This window comes from Leptodactylus fuscus, chromosome 11 (assembly GCF_031893055.1).
Source record: "Leptodactylus fuscus isolate aLepFus1 chromosome 11, aLepFus1.hap2, whole genome shotgun sequence".
NCBI classification, from domain to species: domain Eukaryota; kingdom Metazoa; phylum Chordata; class Amphibia; order Anura; family Leptodactylidae; genus Leptodactylus; species Leptodactylus fuscus.
In genome coordinates, this window is record NC_134275.1 from 45,397,892 (window position 1) to 45,417,478 (window position 19,587).

At 45.3% G+C, this 19,587-nt stretch overlaps 1 protein-coding gene across 1 annotated transcript; it reads right to left on the reverse strand.

Annotated features, from left to right (window-relative positions):
* Positions 1 to 36: 36 nt before the first annotated feature.
* On the reverse strand, positions 37 to 19,222 carry LOC142184864 (chemokine-like protein TAFA-1). The gene is made up of 5 exons (XM_075259978.1): positions 19,027 to 19,222; positions 9,325 to 9,470; positions 7,604 to 7,744; positions 6,613 to 6,737; positions 37 to 166 (listed from the first exon to the last, which is right to left on the reverse strand). Exons 1-5 carry the CDS (start codon positions 19,206 to 19,208, stop codon positions 149 to 151), a joined length of 612 nt encoding a protein of 203 aa, XP_075116079.1. The 5' UTR covers positions 19,209 to 19,222; the 3' UTR covers positions 37 to 148.
* Between the last annotated feature and the right edge of the window lie 365 nt (positions 19,223 to 19,587).

Genomic DNA, 19,587 nt, shown 5'->3' on the forward strand with positions numbered 1-19,587 from the left:
CTCTAAGACACATTATGTTTATTTCCATGTCTCCCGTGAGTATCCCTGGTACAACAGCCGCGACTACTCCCCCATCTCACAGTCTTTAGGAAAAGCAGAATGTTCTAGAACCGCAGACTATTGCTTGCACGTCGCATTAGGTCCGTCTTCAATAGCGTGGGTGAATCTGAAAAGACAAAAAAGACAAAGCTGCATGTAGACCGATTATATATCCCTAAGGCTTCATGCACACAGCCATTTTTGCACAACGAGTGTCTGTTCCAATAATTATAGAGCGTGTCCTGTTTTGGATCCGTTTTCACCTATCGGAGCAGGCCATTGAAATCAATAGAACACGGAAAAAACAGTTGACACTTGGATGTCATCCATAAGCTGTACGTTAAAAACTGAATACTCTCAGCGTGCAAAAACGGCTGTGTGCATGAAGCCTAATGTGATGCATTGTGAGCATGAGCAGGAACACTATAGAGAGAATTTGTATCATTCCCCGCTCCCTTAGGCCCTGCACTAGATGCTGCACAGTACATCCGTTCTGCCTGAAGGGTTCCAGCAGCTACATGTAAAATTGTAGTTCTGGCCTACATTGTACTGCGCTATATCAGCCACGTCATGGTGTAGGGCTTCCCTTTTCTAATTTAATATTAGCTTTTTTTTTTTGCTCCAAACAGACTTAAGGGATAAGGCAGAATTTAAAAACAAAAAAAACAGATTTATTTCAAAAACAGTGCCACACATATTGAAAGGTTGCATAGGGTATTGCAAATCAGGGCTATTCATTTTAAGGGGATTTTCCAGGACATACTTATTGATGACCTGGCTTTGGGATAGGTCCATCATCATGTGATTGTTTGGGAGTCTGACACCTGGGACCCCCACAGATCAGCTGCAAGAAGGGGCTGCAGTCTTCTGGTGAACACTGTGGCCTCTTCAAGCACAGTACTGTACAAATATTAGTGTCTGTGCTCCATTTACTTGAATCATTGGCTCAAGGAAAGGGTCAGTGAGTGCCACAGTGTCTTCAAATAGGTTATCTGAAGGGTCCTGGGTGATGGAAACCACCCATCATATATGGATAGGCCATCGTTAAAGAAGTCCCTGAAATCCTTTAAGGTTAAGGCTGCAGTGCTTTTCGAAGAAAGTCCACAGAGTTTTCCTTTGCAAATTTTCTGCCCCTTTTATACCTATACAGAAACTGCCATCGTTTCCGTAGGTATAATTGACATGCTGTGATTTGCAAAAATGCAAACAGTCTTCAAATTGTAGCGTTTCTGCTGCAGAATATTTTCTGCAATGTGTGGATGGGATTAGCCAGAATCCCATCCACTTTGCAGTGAATGTAAAACTCTGCGGTTTTTCTGGCATAAATCTGACTGAACTGCAACACCAGACACCCCACAGACAAGTTTCTTAAAGAAAGCATCCATGTTCATGCTAATCCTGGAAATTGTCCTTTAATATTAATAAACTTTGTCTTTAAGGGCGGCTTGTGTTTTGTGATATGCATGTATGGGTGAGGTATGTACTGTACATTGATATCTATAGGTGTGGCTCATATACAGTGTAAGGCCTCATTCACATCAGCGTTGGTATTCTGTCCGGGGGAGTCCGCATGAGGACCCCCCGAACGGAATACCAAACGCAACTGCAAGCGGTTTGCCAGTGAAAAGCACATGGACCCCATAGACTAGAATGGGGTCTGTGTGCTTGCCGCCAGATCTCCGCAGGGATCATGCGGACAGGAAAGTAGTTCACAATCTACTTTCCTGTCCGCATAATTCGTGCGAGAAGCGCGTGGCCAGCACACTGACCCCATTATAGTCTCTGGGGTCCGTGTGCTTTTACTGCACACCGCTTGCAGTTGTGATCGGTATTCTGTTCGAGGGGGTCCCCATATGGACTCCCTGAACGGAATACCGAATGCAGATGTGAACGAGGGGTAAGAAGTTTTCCAGTCTAAGGGCCCCTTCACACGGAGGATACACTGGCTGATTCTGAACGTGTAAACGTTCCGAATCAGCGGCGTTTAAAACAGATCCCATTGCTTTCTATGGGAGCCGGCATACGTGCGCTCCCCATAGAAATGAATGGGCTGCTTTTTTCCATTAATTTCTATGGGGAGCGCACGTGTGCTGGCTCCCATAGAAAGCAATGGGATCTGTTTTAAACGCCGCTGATTCGGAACGTTTACACGTTCCGAATAAGCCAGCGTATCCTCCGTGTGAAGGGGCCCTAAAGCTATTCATGACCTATCCTTAAGCCTCGTTCACATCAGTGTTGGTATTCTGTCCGGGGGAATCCGCATGCGGACTCCCCGAATGAAATACCGAATGCAGATGTGAACGAAGGGTTAGGAAAGGCCAACAGTGGCAGCACTGCAGTCTTTTCTCCCAAAACCAAGCACTGCGCCGTAAATTGTATAGTGGTTGTGCTCAGTATCGCAGCTCAGACTGTTCACTTGAATGGGACTGAACCATGAACAGGCCATGTAATGTGACATCACATGGCCTGCTGCTGCAAACAGCTAGTCCCTGTTAATCTTGCCGATGATCTGTCCTAAAAAATAGGCCTGGAAATCCCTTGAAGAATTCCTATAGCACAATCTGTGCTGCCAATCTGACACTGGAGTGGTAAATCCTATTTATTACATTATCTGTATTTCCCCGGTTCCATATGTTGTGTACATGAGATGAAGCTCCAGATTTGGCGACTGATCTGTGAAGAGGTTGATAAATAGGTGACAATGTTTCCTGCAGGTTGTTGGCAGCGAATAATAAAAGCTGAGATCTGATCCTTGAAATGTCACCAGAGAATTCCTCAAGTGTCTGTGAAGGAGATGATGAAGTCACTGGTACAGGTTAGTAACCCTGCCATATAACATACAGTATATATGTAATAGATTCTCTGAGAATAGACAGCTGGTGCATTGTCACAATGTCACCTAACACGTTACACACAGGCACCGCCATGCAAATGTGTGTCAAGGTGTCAAAAAATATTATTAGTGGCAAAAAGTGTGATCCAAGCAGTAAGTTCCCGTACACACTCCACAACTGCAGGTATATACACAGGCCTAGCCTACATAAAACCACCACAACCCAAAGGACCAAAAATCAGATTCTAAACTGGAAATGATAAAAAAAAATACAGATTGCGTAATAGACCTGGGTGTGTAAAGCTCATATATTCAGTGTGTGTGTGTGTATATATATATATATATATATATATATATATATATGTATATATATATATATATATATATATATATATATATATATAAAACAAATGTGTACAGTAACATTTGGCCGTCATCCACAATGGGTTAATAATACATACTGCACACCACAAACCACTACTGTACCACCATGATGTACATTTTTTGAGAATTCACAGCACATAGTCTATAAAGTAACAGTTTAACCCTTTCCCAGTATATACCTTACTATTACAGTGGATGTTGGGTCTTTAAATGTGGCGGCTGCTCAGAAGCCATGGAGACCTGGCAGCAATGCCCGTGAGCACAGTCTTCTCTGATCCCGGGCATTAACCCTTTAGATGCCACCAGCAAACGTGACCATGGCATCTATTTACTGCTGCCATGTTTGTGATGATCGGTGTCCCCCGGAACATGATCCTGGGGTGGTGACCTATTATTATGACAGCTGGGAGCCCCCCAGCCTAGTTATTAGTGTAGTTATATGACATATTCTACTACTCTGCATTAGTATTACAGTATATTTCAGTAGTGATCAGACCCCTGAGGAGTCCAAAAGCGAAAATAAAAAAAATACAGTATGTAAAAGAACAAAACGCCCCCTCTTCCCTCAGATTTAAAAATAAAGAAAATCACACATTTCCATGTCTGGAAATGCCCGAACTACAAACTTAGCAAACTCATTTTCCCATATGGTGAACGTCGTAATGGGAGGAAGAATCAAAATATTACGGCATAAATATAAAAAAACAGAATTCTATATACCCCAGTATAGTATAAATATAAAAAAATGTTACCGTGTATACGTAAATGTACTGAAAACCAGGAACACAGAATATAATGAAAAGCTCAAAATGGTGGTGACTCACCAGAGTGTTTTTTTTTTTCATAAAAACATCCTTTTATTCCATTTTTAGTAAAAACATCCACAGTTGATTCACAGGAGAGAGTAAATGCACAAGAAGTGGCTAGACATCGTCCGTTTCGTTATGCATAAGTGAGGCTTGAAAAAGCGTGCTCAGTGCGAAACGGACGTTGCCTAGCCACTTCTTGTGCATTTACTCTCTCCCGTGAATCAACTGTGGATGTTTTTACTAAAGATGGAATAAAAGGATGTTTTTATGAAAAAAACACTCTGGTGAGTTCCCCCTCATAAGTATAAAAAACATTCTTATACACTCACCGGCCACTTTATTAGGTACACCATGCTAGTAACGGGTTGGACCCCCTTTTGCCTTCAGAACTGCCTCAATTCTTTGTGGCATAGATACAACAAGGTGCTGGAAGCATTCCTCAGAGATTTTGGTCCATATTGACATGATGGCATCACACAGTTGCCGCAGATTTGTCGGCTGCACATCCATGATGCGAATCTCCCGTTCCACCACATCCTGAAGATGCTCTATTGGATTGAGATCTGGTGACTGTGGAGGCCATTGGAGTACAGTGAGCTCATTGTCATGTTCAAGAAACCAGTCTGAGATGATTCCAGCTTTATGACATGGCGCATTATCCTGCTGAAAGTAGCCATCAGATGTTGGGTACATTGTGGTCATAAAGGGATGGACATGGTCAGCAACAATACTCAGGTAGGCTTTGGCGTTGCAACGATGCTCAATTGGTACCAAGGGGCCCAAAGAGTGCCAAGAAAATATTCCCCACACCATGACACCACCACCACCAGCCTGAACTGTTGATACAAGGCAGGATGGATCCATGCTTTCATGTTGTTGACGCCAAATTCTGACCCTACCATCCGAATGTCGCAGCAGAAATCGAGACTCATCAGACCAGGCAACGTTTTTCCAATCTTCAATTGTCCAATTTCGATGAGCTTGTGCAAATTGTAGCCTCAGTTTCCTGTTCTTAGCTGAAAGGAGTGGCACCCGGTGTGGTCTTCTGCTGCTGTAGCCCATCTGCCTCAAAGTTCGACGTACTGTGCGTTCAGAGATGCTCTTCTGGCTACCTTGGTTGTAACGGGTGGCTATTTGAGTCACTGTTGCCTTTCTATCAGCTCGAACCAGTCTGGCCATTCTCCTCTGACCTCTGGCATCAACAACGCATTTCCGCCCACAGAACTGCCGCTCACTGGATGTTTTTTCTTTTTCGGACCATTCTCTGTAAACCCTAGAGATGGTTGTGCGTGAAAATCCCAGTAGATCAGCAGTTTCTGAAATACTCAGACCAGCCCTTCTGGCACCAACAACCATGTCACGTTCAAAGGCACTCAAATCACCTTTCTTCCCCATACTGATGCTCGGTTTGAACTGCAGGAGATTGTCTTGACCGTGTCTACATGCCTAAATGCACTGAGTTGCCGCCATGTGATTGGCTGATTAGAAATTAAGTGTTAACGAGCAGTTGGACAGGTGTACCTAATAAAGTGGCCGGTGAGTGTATATACCCAATATAGTATAAATAAGTACGAGTGTTGGATTCATTTAAGGTGTTAAAAAATAACTAAAAAATTAAGCTCCACCCACTTCTATGTTGAACTTTCTCATCCATTTTTCCATGTGCCCCAACACGGTCTAAGGCTCCTATAATCATCCTAACATTATATGCCTCCACATTATAATGTTTCCCTCCAATTGCCCCATAGTATGTCCCTCTCCTGGTGCTCCAGTTTAAACTAGTGGGGGTCGCTGAACGGGGACATTGAACTGGGCAAGTTGGAAGGGAACATTCAACTGTGAGGGTAGTTGGAGGGGGACTTTAAACTGGTGGCAACCAGAGGCAGATATGTCCCCCTGCAGCTACTCCCACTGTTTAATGTCCCCTTCCAACTTGCCCCCAGTTTAACGTCACCCTCCACCTGTCCATACCCCAGTTTAATGTCATCCTCCATATGCGCCTCCAGTTTAATGTCACCCCTCTATCTGTCCCCAGTTTATTGCTCACCTCTACATCTGTCCCCAGTTTAATGTCCCCCTTCATCTGTCCCCAGTTTAATGTGCCCCCTCCATTTGCCCCCACAGTTTAACATAATAAAATACACATCACATCACATTATCACATCTAGCCTACAGCTCCCGGGACCAGAGCACACAGGGATGTGCTTCATGTACAGTGATGAGGCAGGAGTTGTTGATATCGGGACATACCTCCCGCTGACTGGGACAGTGAGACAGGACCCAGAATCCGGGACGGTTGGGAGTATATGGCATCCATCTATAGAAATCTAAGGCCAGTGACATCCAGTTACATACTAAGAAATAACTGAAGAACTTAAGGACTTTATATATTGTCAGGAACTGTACCAGCAGGGTCCACACTCCTTTGTAGTAGTCTTTTCTGCAGCCCTCTGTAGTAGTGTAGTGAGCCCCTCTCCTCACCACGGTGTCCACATGACATGGCCATTATATGCTCTTAGCACTGTTTAGTGAACATGTTGCTCTAACCTTGGTGGTCTTTATGCGTCCTCCCTGGAAACAAATCCAGCCAGAATTATCAGGAAGGGTCTGACACTCTTCCTCCTGCAGACAGGGCTCCATGTCACACCACCACTTCCCCATCACGATGGAAGCTGCGGATGACATCACATAGTTATACCAGACATGTCAGAGCTAAGATCATAGGGCACATGCTATATGAAACTTCTCTACCCTATAGGGGGTGCAGAGGTGATAATTGCTACCGGGCCCTGAAACCTGAGGGCGCCCAAACACCAGGAGACATCAGTATTATACATGAGGGCCCCTACAAGTTACGTCTCTGTCTGCACCGAGTGTCATATATACACCCCAATGCTCCAGCTTGCCTGATACACTGTATTATACCCAATGCAGAGCCTCGGGAGCAGACCAACCCCCTGGGGTGTGACATTTATTACCTATCCACAATACGTGATAACTTTGTGATTGCTGGGACTCCCTATCATCACTAGAATGGGTATCCTGAGAGCAATCACACATAATGGATAGACAATAAACCCCTTTAATATTATCAAGCTGAATGTTCTTTAAATATATTCATCATAAAATTTCCATTAGGTGGCGCTATTCCATTGCTATTTACAGGCTATAAAGTGTTCTTGGAAGTCAAGAGTATAACATATAACATATAGGTATAAGATACAGGATAGAGGTATAAGATATGGATATAACTTATAGGTATACAATATAAGATACAGGTATAAGATATGGATATAAGGTACAAGGTATCGGTATAAGATACAGGATATATGATTAAGAAATAAGATATAGGTCAAAGATATTATAACACCGTAAATCACAGGAATGTGGGTGCAGAATTTGATCTTCCATTGGCCATAGTTTCTGTAATAGGTCATATACAGGATACATAGGAGAGGGCATTATATATTTCTAGTACTTGTATATACTTGTGTATATATATATTCCATCCCTACCTAGGCTTATGTCCATGACTTACCGTCCACACAAGAAGGTTTGTCCCGGGTGGTCCCGGCCACTTTCCCTGGCAGGCAGGAGCACTGGACTGTTTGTGATCGCTCCTCAATGCGGTTCCTGTTACAGCAGCGGTGAGCGGACACCACCCGACAGGTCCCCCCAGCTGCAGGATACAGAGGTGCAGGGGTAGGTTAGGGAAGACATACTGCATGTAGATCCAAGACAAAACAATACTGTTAGTGAGTATTGCAGTACCCAGCACAGCCTATGGACAAGAGTGGCGCTGTCTGTGAAAAATTTCATTTATTTATTTATAAGATTGACCATTACAAAGTCCTACACATGGCACAGCAAAAGACAAAAGTCATATTCCCCCATCCCACCCCTGCTGATCCTAGGTGATGCTTACTTGGTCCCCACTGGTCTATAGTCCATGGGCCTGTCACTTCACTGATCACCAGTGCGTAAGTATCGACTATGGGGAGCTGATAAGTGTGAGAACGGGAGGGGGGAGTACAACTTTTTTTAGGCTAGGGACATGTGATCATTGTGTTTTCCTGCAACTCCTTCACCCGTGTAAGTCAATGTAATCGCATTGTACCCCCCAAAAATCCAGCTCCTTTCGAGTGTGACCACATTCACTTACATAGATGAAGGAATCACAGGCCCGAGAGTCACAACCAAAGTCGCTGCTTAGTCCTGGCCTTATATTGCTAGGCCATTCTAAGATTATATAAATATACCCTCTGGACAACCCCTTTAAATTAAAACACTTAAAGGTGTTATGTCCGATTTAGAAAACTGATCAGTCTCTACAAGACCCCAGTCTATGCCTGTGTCCTTCTGGAGAACTCACCACATTCATGCATTACCCAGACAGTCAATTGATTTTAATAAGAACTGTGCAATACTTTATTTCTCCTGCGGAGGTGCTGCTGGGAAACTATGACATATTTGATGGCAGTTGTAGCTGATTGTTGCAGTTTCCAGCTGAGGGACACACTGTGAACAAAGTATCATTAGTTTATATGGTGGCTGTCAGACACAGCACCCTGGTGTTGCAATTTAAAGGGGGAGTCTACAGCCAATCAAATACAGGGAAACCTGAAAATTGTAATGGAACAATGGGATACTAGAGGGGCAGTGCTCTCAAAGGCTATAAGGTAATTGATATACTCAACCAAACAGTGTTCAGCTCCTTTAAGAGACAACATATCAGGCTGTAGACCCCTATTCTTGGACAGCTGACCCCTGACTTTGTACGCCCTCCTGTCTGGGATCCATTGCTTGTGCCTCCCGTCTTCCCTTCTACTGCTCATCCCTCTCGCCCGCCGCTCGCACTCTCTGCTATTTCTCGCACTTGTTTCTCTCATCTCTCTCCATCTGTCTCCCCCACATCCCTCGTAGTCTCTGCTGCAGCCCTGTTCCTCTCTTGCTAGCAGATGGCATGTGCACACCCGGTCCTTATTTCTTAAGAGTCTGTGCCAGGATCTGGGAACATATCTGGCAAGGATAACAGTAATGATTTTTTTCCCTGGCAATGGTCAGGGCAGGAAGGCAGGCGATGGGCGGCTGTGGGAATCCATGTGCTGGAGACGTGCTGCCATGTAGGGCACGGCCGAGAGGGACATGATGTGTTTGGATGAAGACTCATGGTTTGGCTGGGCATTGGAGGGGGATGAAGGCAAGTAGCAAGGAGTATCAAGGATTGGGGGGGTAGGTAGGTAGGACAGAATTACTTACAGATGACTGGCAGCTGGTTGCTGTCTGTGAAGTACTGGTAGTGCGGGGGCCACAGCGGAGACAGGTCGGGCATCTGGACATTGTGCTTGGCATAGGAGGCTGAGACTACTAACCAGAGACAGGACATGGAGAGGAGGACACCGAAGCTGGAGGAGATCAGAGACAGAGGACAGGTTACAGATCTGGACCAGGGGGTAGCTCTGGACTTACAGTCACCCCATACTTTGGATAAGTAAAGTTTTGGAGATGTGACCAAACTATGAGACATTGACGCAAGAGTCTGGAGAGATGGTGAGCAGTTCTGTTAGATGTCCACGTCAAGTACCTGCATACCTGGCAGCATATCAGCACTGCCACGTCTACACCCATGGACATGAATAATGGTGCCCACTGAATATATTGCCCTGCAGTGCCTTAACTTCGGGGGTATCAATAATAGTTTTGGGGGAACCTCACAAGGTTCATCCGGAAGCTGCTGCTCATGTCAAAATTGCTGAGTCCGAACTGGAACTTATACAAGGTGTAAGCGCCATGATGTTGAGGCACCCTACAGTCCCAAGAGCCACAGACATCACTCAGGAGCCTGAAGAGGCCCAAAGAGTATGGAGACTCGCAACAGAGCCCTTGAGAGATGGGTAAGACTGTTACTTATGTTTAGCGCCCACTTATTATAGTGTAGTCACCCCAAGGTATAATGGTGATTTATGGGAAGTGAATCCTAAAAATTTTGAGTTAGGCCAAGCCCAAAACTTTTGGAAAATTTGTTGCGGACCCAGTTTGTTATAAACCAGTTCACTCATCGCTAGTCAATGACAAGACCTTGCTTCAGGGCCCTCTATGGCGCCATCCCCTGGTGTCTATAGGAAAAGTCATCCCAGAGGATAGCGAAATAAGGGGAGGAGTATCATCAGCTGACTATAGGGTGAGGCACTACATGTCCCTGTCAAGCTGGATGATGAATACAAGAGATATAGTGATGAGAGACGGGGTGATGTATTTAGGAAATATAGTGATGAGGAGTTGGGTGATATATATAAGAGATATAGTGATGAGGAGCAGGGTGATGTATACAGGAGATATAGAGATGAAGAGCAAGGTGATGTATACAGGAGATATAGTGATGAGGAGCAGGGTGATATATATAAGACATATAGTGATGAGGAGCAGGGTGATATATACAGGAGATATAGTGATGAGGGCGGGGTGATGTATACAGGAGATATAGTGATGAGGAGCGGGGTGATGTATACAGGAGATATAGTGATGAGGAGCGGGGTGATGTATACAGGAGATATAGAAATGAGGAGCGGGGTGCTGTACACAGGAGATATATAGATGAGGAGCGGGGTGATGTATACAGGAGATATAGTAATGAGGAGCGTGGTGATGTATACAGGAGATATAGTGATGAGGATCGGGGTGATGTATACAGGAGATATAGTAATGAGGAGCGTGGTGATGTATACAGGAGATATAGTGATGAGGAGCGGGGTGATGTATACAGGAGATATAGTGATGAGGAGCGGGGTGATGTATACAGGAGATATAGTGATGAGGAGCGGGGTGATGTATACAGGAGATATAGTGATGAGGAGCGGGGTGATGTATACAGGAGATATAGTGATGAGGAGCGGGGTGATGTATACAGGAGATATAGTGATGAGGAGCGGGGTGATGTATACAGGAGATATAGTGATAGGGAGCGGGGTGATGTATACAGGAGATATAGTGATGAGGAGTGGGGTGATGTATACAGGAGATAAATACATGAGGAGCGGGGTGATGTATGCAGGAGATATAGAAATGAGGAGCGGGGTGATGTACACAGGAGATATATAGATGAGGAGAGGGGTGATGTATACAGGAGATATAGTAATGAGGAGCGTGGTGATGTATACAGGAGATATAGTGATGAGCGGGGTGATGTATACAGGAGATATAGTGATGAGGAGCGGGGTGATGTATACAGGAGATATAGTGATGAGGAGTGGAGTGATGTATACAGGAGATATAGTGATGAGGAGCGGGGTGATGTATACAGGAGATATAGTAATGAGGAGCGTGGTGATGTATACAGGAGATATAGTGATGAGCGGGGTGATGTATACAGGAGATATAGTGATGAGGAGCGGGGTGATGTATACAGGAGATATAGTGATGAGGAGTGGAGTGATGTATACAGGAGATATAGTGATGAGTAGCGGGGTGATGTATACAGGAGATATAGTGATGAGGAGCGGGGTGATGTATACAGGAGATATAGTGATGAGGGCGAGGTGATGTATACAGGAGATATAGTGATGAGGAGCGGGGTGATGTATACAGGAGATATAGTGATGAGGAGTGGGGTGATGTATACAGGAGATATAGTGATGAGGAGTGGGGTGATGTATACAGGAGATAAATACATGAAGAGCAGGGTGATGTATACAGGAGATATAGTGATGAGCGGGGTGATGTATACAGGAGATATAGTGATGAGGAGTGGGGTGATGTATACAGGAGATATAGTGATGAGGAGCGGGGTGATGTATACAGGAGATATAGAGATGAGGAGCAGGGTGATGTATACAGGAGATATAGTGATGAGGAGTGGGGTGATGTATACAGGAGATATAGTGATGAGGGCGAGGTGATGTATACAGGAGATATAGTGATGAGCGGGGTGATGTATACAGGAGATATAGTGATGAGGAGCGGGGTGATGTATACAGGAGATATAGTTATGAGGAGCGGGGTGATGTATACAGGAGATATAGTGATGAGGAGTGGGGTGATGTATACAGGAGATATATACATGAGGAGCGGGGTGATGTATACAGGAGATATAGTGATGAGGAGTGGGGTGATGTATACAGGAGATATATACATGAGGAGCGGGGTGATGTATACAGGAGATATAGTGATGAGGAGTGGGGTGATGTATACAGGAGATATATAGATGAGGAGCGGGGTGATGTATACAGGAGATATATAGATGAGGAGTGGGGTGATGTATACAGGAGATATATAGATGAGGAGCGGGGTGATGTATACAGGAGATATAGTGATGAGGAGCGGGGTGATGTATACAGGAGATATAGTAATGAGGAGCGTGGTGATGTATACAGGAGATATAGTGATGAGCGGGGTGATGTATACAGGAGATATAGTGATGAGGAGCGGGGTGATGTATACAGGAGATATAGTGATGAGGAGTGGAGTGATGTATACAGGAGATATAGTGATGAGGAGCGGGGTGATGTATACAGGAGATATAGTAATGAGGAGCGTGGTGATGTATACTGGAGATATAGTGATGAGCGGGGTGATGTATACAGGAGATATAGTGATGAGGAGCGGGGTGATGTATACAGGAGATATAGTGATGAGGAGTGGAGTGATGTATACAGGAGATATAGTGATGAGTAGCGGGGTGATGTATACAGGAGATATAGTGATGAGGAGCGGGGTGATGTATACAGGAGATATAGTGATGAGGGCGAGGTGATGTATACAGGAGATATAGTGATGAGGAGCGGGGTGATGTATACAGGAGATATAGTGATGAGGAGTGGGGTGATGTATACAGGAGATATAGTGATGAGGAGTGGGGTGATGTATACAGGAGATATAGTGATGAGGAGTGGGGTGATGTATACAGGAGATATAGTGATGAGGAGCGGGGTGATGTATACAGGAGATATAGAGATGAGGAGCAGGGTGATGTATACAGGAGATATAGTGATGAGGAGTGGGGTGATGTATACAGGAGATATAGTGATGAGGGCGAGGTGATGTATACAGGAGATATAGTGATGAGCGGGGTGATGTATACAGGAGATATAGTGATGAGGAGCGGGGTGATGTATACAGGAGATATAGTTATGAGGAGCGGGGTGATGTATACAGGAGATATAGTGATGAGGAGTGGGGTGATGTATACAGGAGATATATACATGAGGAGCGGGGTGATGTATACAGGAGATATAGTGATGAGGAGCGGGGTGATGTATACAGGAGATATAGTGATGAGGAGTGGAGTGATGTATACAGGAGATATAGTGATGAGTAGCGGGGTGATGTATACAGGAGATATAGTGATGAGGAGCGGGGTGATGTATACAGGAGATATAGTGATGAGGGCGAGGTGATGTATACAGGAGATATAGTGATGAGGAGCGGGGTGATGTATACAGGAGATATAGTGATGAGGAGTGGGGTGATGTATACAGGAGATATGGTGATGAGGAGCGGGGTGATGTATACAGGAGATAAATACATGAAGAGCAGGGTGATGTATACAGGAGATATAGTGATGAGCGGGGTGATGTATACAGGAGATATAGTGATGAGGAGTGGGGTGATGTATACAGGAGATATAGTGATGAGGAGTGGGGTGATGTATACAGGAGATATAGTGATGAGGAGCGGGGTGATGTATACAGGAGATATAGAGATGAGGAGCAGGGTGATGTATACAGGAGATATAGTGATGAGGAGTGGGGTGATGTATACAGGAGATATAGTGATGAGGGCGAGGTGATGTATACAGGAGATATAGTGATGAGCGGGGTGATGTATACAGGAGATATAGTGATGAGGAGCGGGGTGATGTATACAGGAGATATAGTTATGAGGAGCGGGGTGATGTATACAGGAGATAAATACATGAGGAGCGGGGTGATGTATGCAGGAGATATAGAAATGAGGAGCGGGGTGATGTATACAGGAGATATAGTGATGAGGAGTGGGGTGATGTATACAGGAGATATAGTGATGAGGGCGAGGTGATGTATACAGGAGATATAGTGATGAGCGGGGTGATGTATACAGGAGATATATAGATGAGGAGAGGGGTGATGTATACAGGAGATATAGTAATGAGGAGCGTGGTGATGTATACAGGAGATATAGTGATGAGCGGGGTGATGTATACAGGAGATATAGTGATGAGGAGCAGGGTGATGTATACAGGAGATATAGTGATGAGGAGTGGAGTGATGTATACAGGAGATATAGTGATGAGGAGCGGGGTGATGTATACAGGAGATATAGTAATGAGGAGCGTGGTGATGTATACAGGAGATATAGTGATGAGCGGGGTGATGTATACAGGAGATATAGTGATGAGGAGCGGGGTGATGTATACAGGAGATATAGTGATGAGGAGTGGAGTGATGTATACAGGAGATATAGTGATGAGTAGCGGGGTGATGTATACAGGAGATATAGTGATGAGGAGCGGGGTGATGTATACAGGAGATATAGTGATGAGGGCGAGGTGATGTATACAGGAGATATAGTGATGAGGAGCGGGGTGATGTATACAGGAGATATAGTGATGAGGAGTGGGGTGATGTATACAGGAGATATAGTGATGAGGAGTGGGGTGATGTATACAGGAGATAAATACATGAAGAGCAGGGTGATGTATACAGGAGATATAGTGATGAGCGGGGTGATGTATACAGGAGATATAGTGATGAGGAGTGGGGTGATGTATACAGGAGATATAGTGATGAGGAGTGGGGTGATGTATACAGGAGATATAGTGATGAGGAGCGGGGTGATGTATACAGGAGATATAGAGATGAGGAGCAGGGTGATGTATACAGGAGATATAGTGATGAGGAGTGGGGTGATGTATACAGGAGATATAGTGATGAGGGCGAGGTGATGTATACAGGAGATATAGTGATAAGCGGGGTGATGTATACAGGAGATATAGTGATGAGGAGCGGGGTGATGTATACAGGAGATATAGTGATGAGGAGCGGGGTGATGTATACAGGAGATATAGTGATGAGCGGGGTGATGTATACAGGAGATATAGTGATGAGGAGCAGGGTGATGTATACAGGAGATATAGTGATGAGGAGTGGAGTGATGTATACAGGAGATATAGTGATGAGGAGCGGGGTGATGTATACAGGAGATATAGTAATGAGGAGCGTGGTGATGTATACAGGAGATATAGTGATGAGCGGGGTGATGTATACAGGAGATATAGTGATGAGGAGCGGGGTGATGTATACAGGAGATATAGTGATGAGGAGCGGGGTGATGTATACAGGAGATATAGTGATGAGGGCGAGGTGATGTATACAGGAGATATAGTGATGAGGAGCGGGGTGATGTATACAGGAGATATAGTGATGAGGAGTGGGGTGATGTATACAGGAGATATAGTGATGAGGAGTGGGGTGATGTATACAGGAGATAAATACATGAAGAGCAGGGTGATGTATACAGGAGATATAGTGATGAGCGGGGTGATGTATACAGGAGATATAGTGATGAGGAGTGGGGTGATGTATACAGGAGATATAGTGATGAGGAGTGGGGTGATGTATACAGGAGATATAGTGATGAGGAGCGGGGTGATGTATACAGGAGATATAGAGATGAGGAGCAGGGTGATGTATACAGGAGATATAGTGATGAGGAGTGGGGTGATGTATACAGGAGATATAGTGATGAGGGCGAGGTGATGTATACAGGAGATATAGTGATAAGCGGGGTGATGTATACAGGAGATATAGTGATGAGGAGCGGGGTGATGTATACAGGAGATATAGTGATGAGGAGCGGGGTGATGTATACAGGAGATATAGTGATGAGGAGTGGGGTGATGTATACAGGAGATATATACATGAGGAGCGGGGTGATGTATACAGGAGATATATAGATGAGGAGCGGGGTGATGTATACAGGAGATATAGTGATGAGGAGTGGGGTGATGTATACAGGAGATATATAGATGAGGAGCGGGGTGATGTATACAGGAGATCTATAGATGAGGAGCGGGGTGATGTATACAGGAGATATAGTGATGAGGAGCGGGGTGATGTATACAGGAGATATAGTGATGAGGAGTGGAGTGATGTATACAGGAGATATAGTGATGAGTAGCAGGGTGATGTATACAGGAGATATAGTGATGAGGAGCGGGGTGATGTATACAGGAGATATAGTGATGAGGGCGAGGTGATGTATACAGGAGATATAGTGATGAGGAGTGGGGTGATGTATACAGGAGATATAGTGATGAGGAGTGGGGTGATGTATACAGGAGATATAGAGATGAGGAGCAGGGTGATGTATACAGGAGATATAGTGATGAGGAGTGGGGTGATGTATACAGGAGATATAGTGATGAGGGCGAGGTGATGTATACAGGAGATATAGTGATGAGCGGGGTGATGTATAGAGGAGATATAGTGATGAGGAGCGGGGTGATGTATACAGGAGATATAGTGATGAGGAGCGGGGTGATGTATACAGGAGATATAGTGATGAGGAGTGGGGTGATGTATACAGGAGATATATAGATGAGGAGCGGGGTGATGTATACAGGAGATATAGTGATGAGGAGCGGGGTGATGTATACAGGAGATATAGTGATGAGGAGCGGGGTGATGTATATAGGAGATATAGTGATGAGGAGTGAGGTGATGTATACAGGAGATATATACATGAGGAGCGGGGTGATGTATACAGGAGATATAGTGATGAGGAGCGGGGTGATGTATACAGGAGATATAGTGATGAGGAGTGGGGTGATGTATACAGGAGATATATAGATGAGGAGCGGGGTGATGTATACAGGAGATATATAGATGAGGAGCGGGGTGATGTATACAGGAGATATAGTGATGAGGAGCGGGGTGATGTATACAGGAGATATAGAGATGAAGAGCGGGGTGATGAATACAGGAGATATAGTGATGAGGAGCGGGGTGATGTATACAGGAGATATAGTGATGAGGGCGGGGTGGTGTATACAGGAGATATAGTGATGAGGAGCGGGGTGATGTATACAGGAGATATAGTGGTGATGTATACAGTCTGGAGTTTCCTGGTGATGAGAATACAGTTGGTAGTAGATGCAGACAGATGGTCCTTGCAGGCAGATATGAGGACTTATGAGTCGATCCCTCCACATCTCACAGACAGATGAATTATTCCTGTTAGTGACTAAAGAAAGTGAATGGGGGCTGAGTAGAGGGAGCAGCTGTCAGAGCATGCTGGGAGTTGTAGTTATATAGGATATATAACTACATATATAGTTATAGGATAGGCGGCTCTGCTGTCAGAATTCAGACTACTGTAAGTGACAGCCTGCAGCCTGCTGACACCTTCCCAGGGATTTGGGAGTGAGTCCAGTAATCTGTAGGCGGGTCTCTCATCTAGTACAAGGTAAACCCAGGGCCAGGAGATCCATCCCTAGAGCCCAGCCCTTGTTGGCGCCATGCCCTTTACTCCTAGGCTGTGAGACCCTGTGCAAAATTGTATAGGTAGCAAATAGTGGGCCGGTGGGGCCTGGAAAGAGTGTGGCGAGGAGACAACAGCAAGCTCTTCTGTCCTGGGTTTGATCCCATCAATGATACCAATTAGTGGGTCAGATAATGATGGGATCCGCCGGGTCTGGTCGTGTCCTCCCTTTACACACAGAGATTAATGGGACCTTTTTGGTGTAATTGTACCGACCCCGCTGCATGTAAATCTGAGCCTGATGTCAGAGGCTTGGACAATAAAGCTAGTGGAGATAATGGAAAGAGTATGAGCGGCTGCAGGATGAGGCCCGCTGTGTACTGAGCACACAACAATCACCGCCTCATCACAGGGGCAGGAGGCGCCAGAGGGCTCCGCACATTCTACCCGCTCCCTGTTTTCATCCACTTTTCTGATCATATATAAAAGCAGATGAAAAAGCTTATTTTTAGATGAGACGTTCTCCTTCCCGCACCGGCCTCGCACATCCAACTTAACCCTTCCTCCTCCACAGATGACTTAACCATTTTTCCTCCAACATTGGCTTAACTCTTCTCTATCTAGAAGTCTCTACTGATATTAACCCTTTGTTTCTCCTAATTCCTAGATATCTTCCCAGGTGTGACATTGTTGACTTAACCCTTACTTCTCCAAGTCTTGCTGTTATACCGCCACCTTTCATTCTTTCACAGTCTTGTAAGGATCCATACAAGTTGACTTAACCGTTCCTTCTCCAGACCCTTGTAGAGCTTCCAAAGCTTTATGTCGGTGTCTTTCCCATCTCAATTAACCCTTCCACTTCTGCAGCGCCTTTAGCCCCTCTTCTTCCAGTTTTGACTTAACACCTTTCTTTGGACCCTTGGAAAGCTCACACATCCTTATGTCACTTTATGTCATTATCTTCTTCTTTCCTTTGTCTTTCCCATTGTACTTAACCCTTTCACTTTAGCAGCTTCTTTAACCCCTTGTCTTCCAGTGATAACCCCTTCTCTTGCAAATCCCTCATATTGGTAGATGAGTTAACTCTTTCTCACCCTGAGCCCGTACAGCGCTGATTCTACACCATAGAATTAACACTTTACCCCCCCCCCCCCCATGCACAGCATATAATTCTCCTTGGCACTATGTACAATCTACTTAACCCCTTCAGTAAACAGCTGGCAACTTTTCCTTGGCTGGATCATGCATAGCATTCCCCTCTTATTTGACCCTTTCCACCCCATAACTTTTTCAGCCCAACATGCGAGCCTTACCTGGTCTCCATCCCGAGCGCTGCACCTCATTGAACTTCTCCAGCCGTCTCCCTCATACCTTTCCCCTTTGATCAATACCCACTCTGCCTTTCTGAATCTCCTCTTCACCATTGGGCAATGTGAACCTCTCCCTGCCATGACGGGTCCCATCCTATAGGTGAAGCTCCTATGACAGGGGCTGTTGCTCACTTACCTTTTATGTAGCCTACAGCCCATGGAATCGGGTGTAATAACACAGCTCAGAGGAGAGCTTCTTCTTCTCATCCTGTGAGGCTGTAATCCATCTGGGATGTGTGAGTGAGGGGGAGGAGGGCTGGGTGCCATGTGTGATAACAGAGAGTGGGGAGTGATGGAGAGGAAGCAGCGGGGGTCCATGGTGCCCTGTATGAGAAGTGCCAGCTGGGTGTGAAGGAGGCGAGCTGTGTTCTGCCCCTTGCTGTATCTCCACCTTTCTCATCTCGCAGCCCACGATGCCCTCTCTTACTTTTCCCACTGGTGACTTTTTACCTGCTGCTCCTCTTTGCCTTCTCAGTTTTCTTACCACATTCCTGCAGACGTTCAGCCCACAGTTCCTCCTGTTGCCTTGCCCACCCGCGCTCACTGATATTGTCATCCATCTCTCACACGTTTATGAGGGGCGTAATACCATACTTCCCCCAAGTCCAACTGGAACTGGCGCCTTCCTGCAATGCAAAGAACAGCGGTCTCCAACCTGTGGCTCTCCAGCTGTTGTCTAACAACAACTCTCAGCATC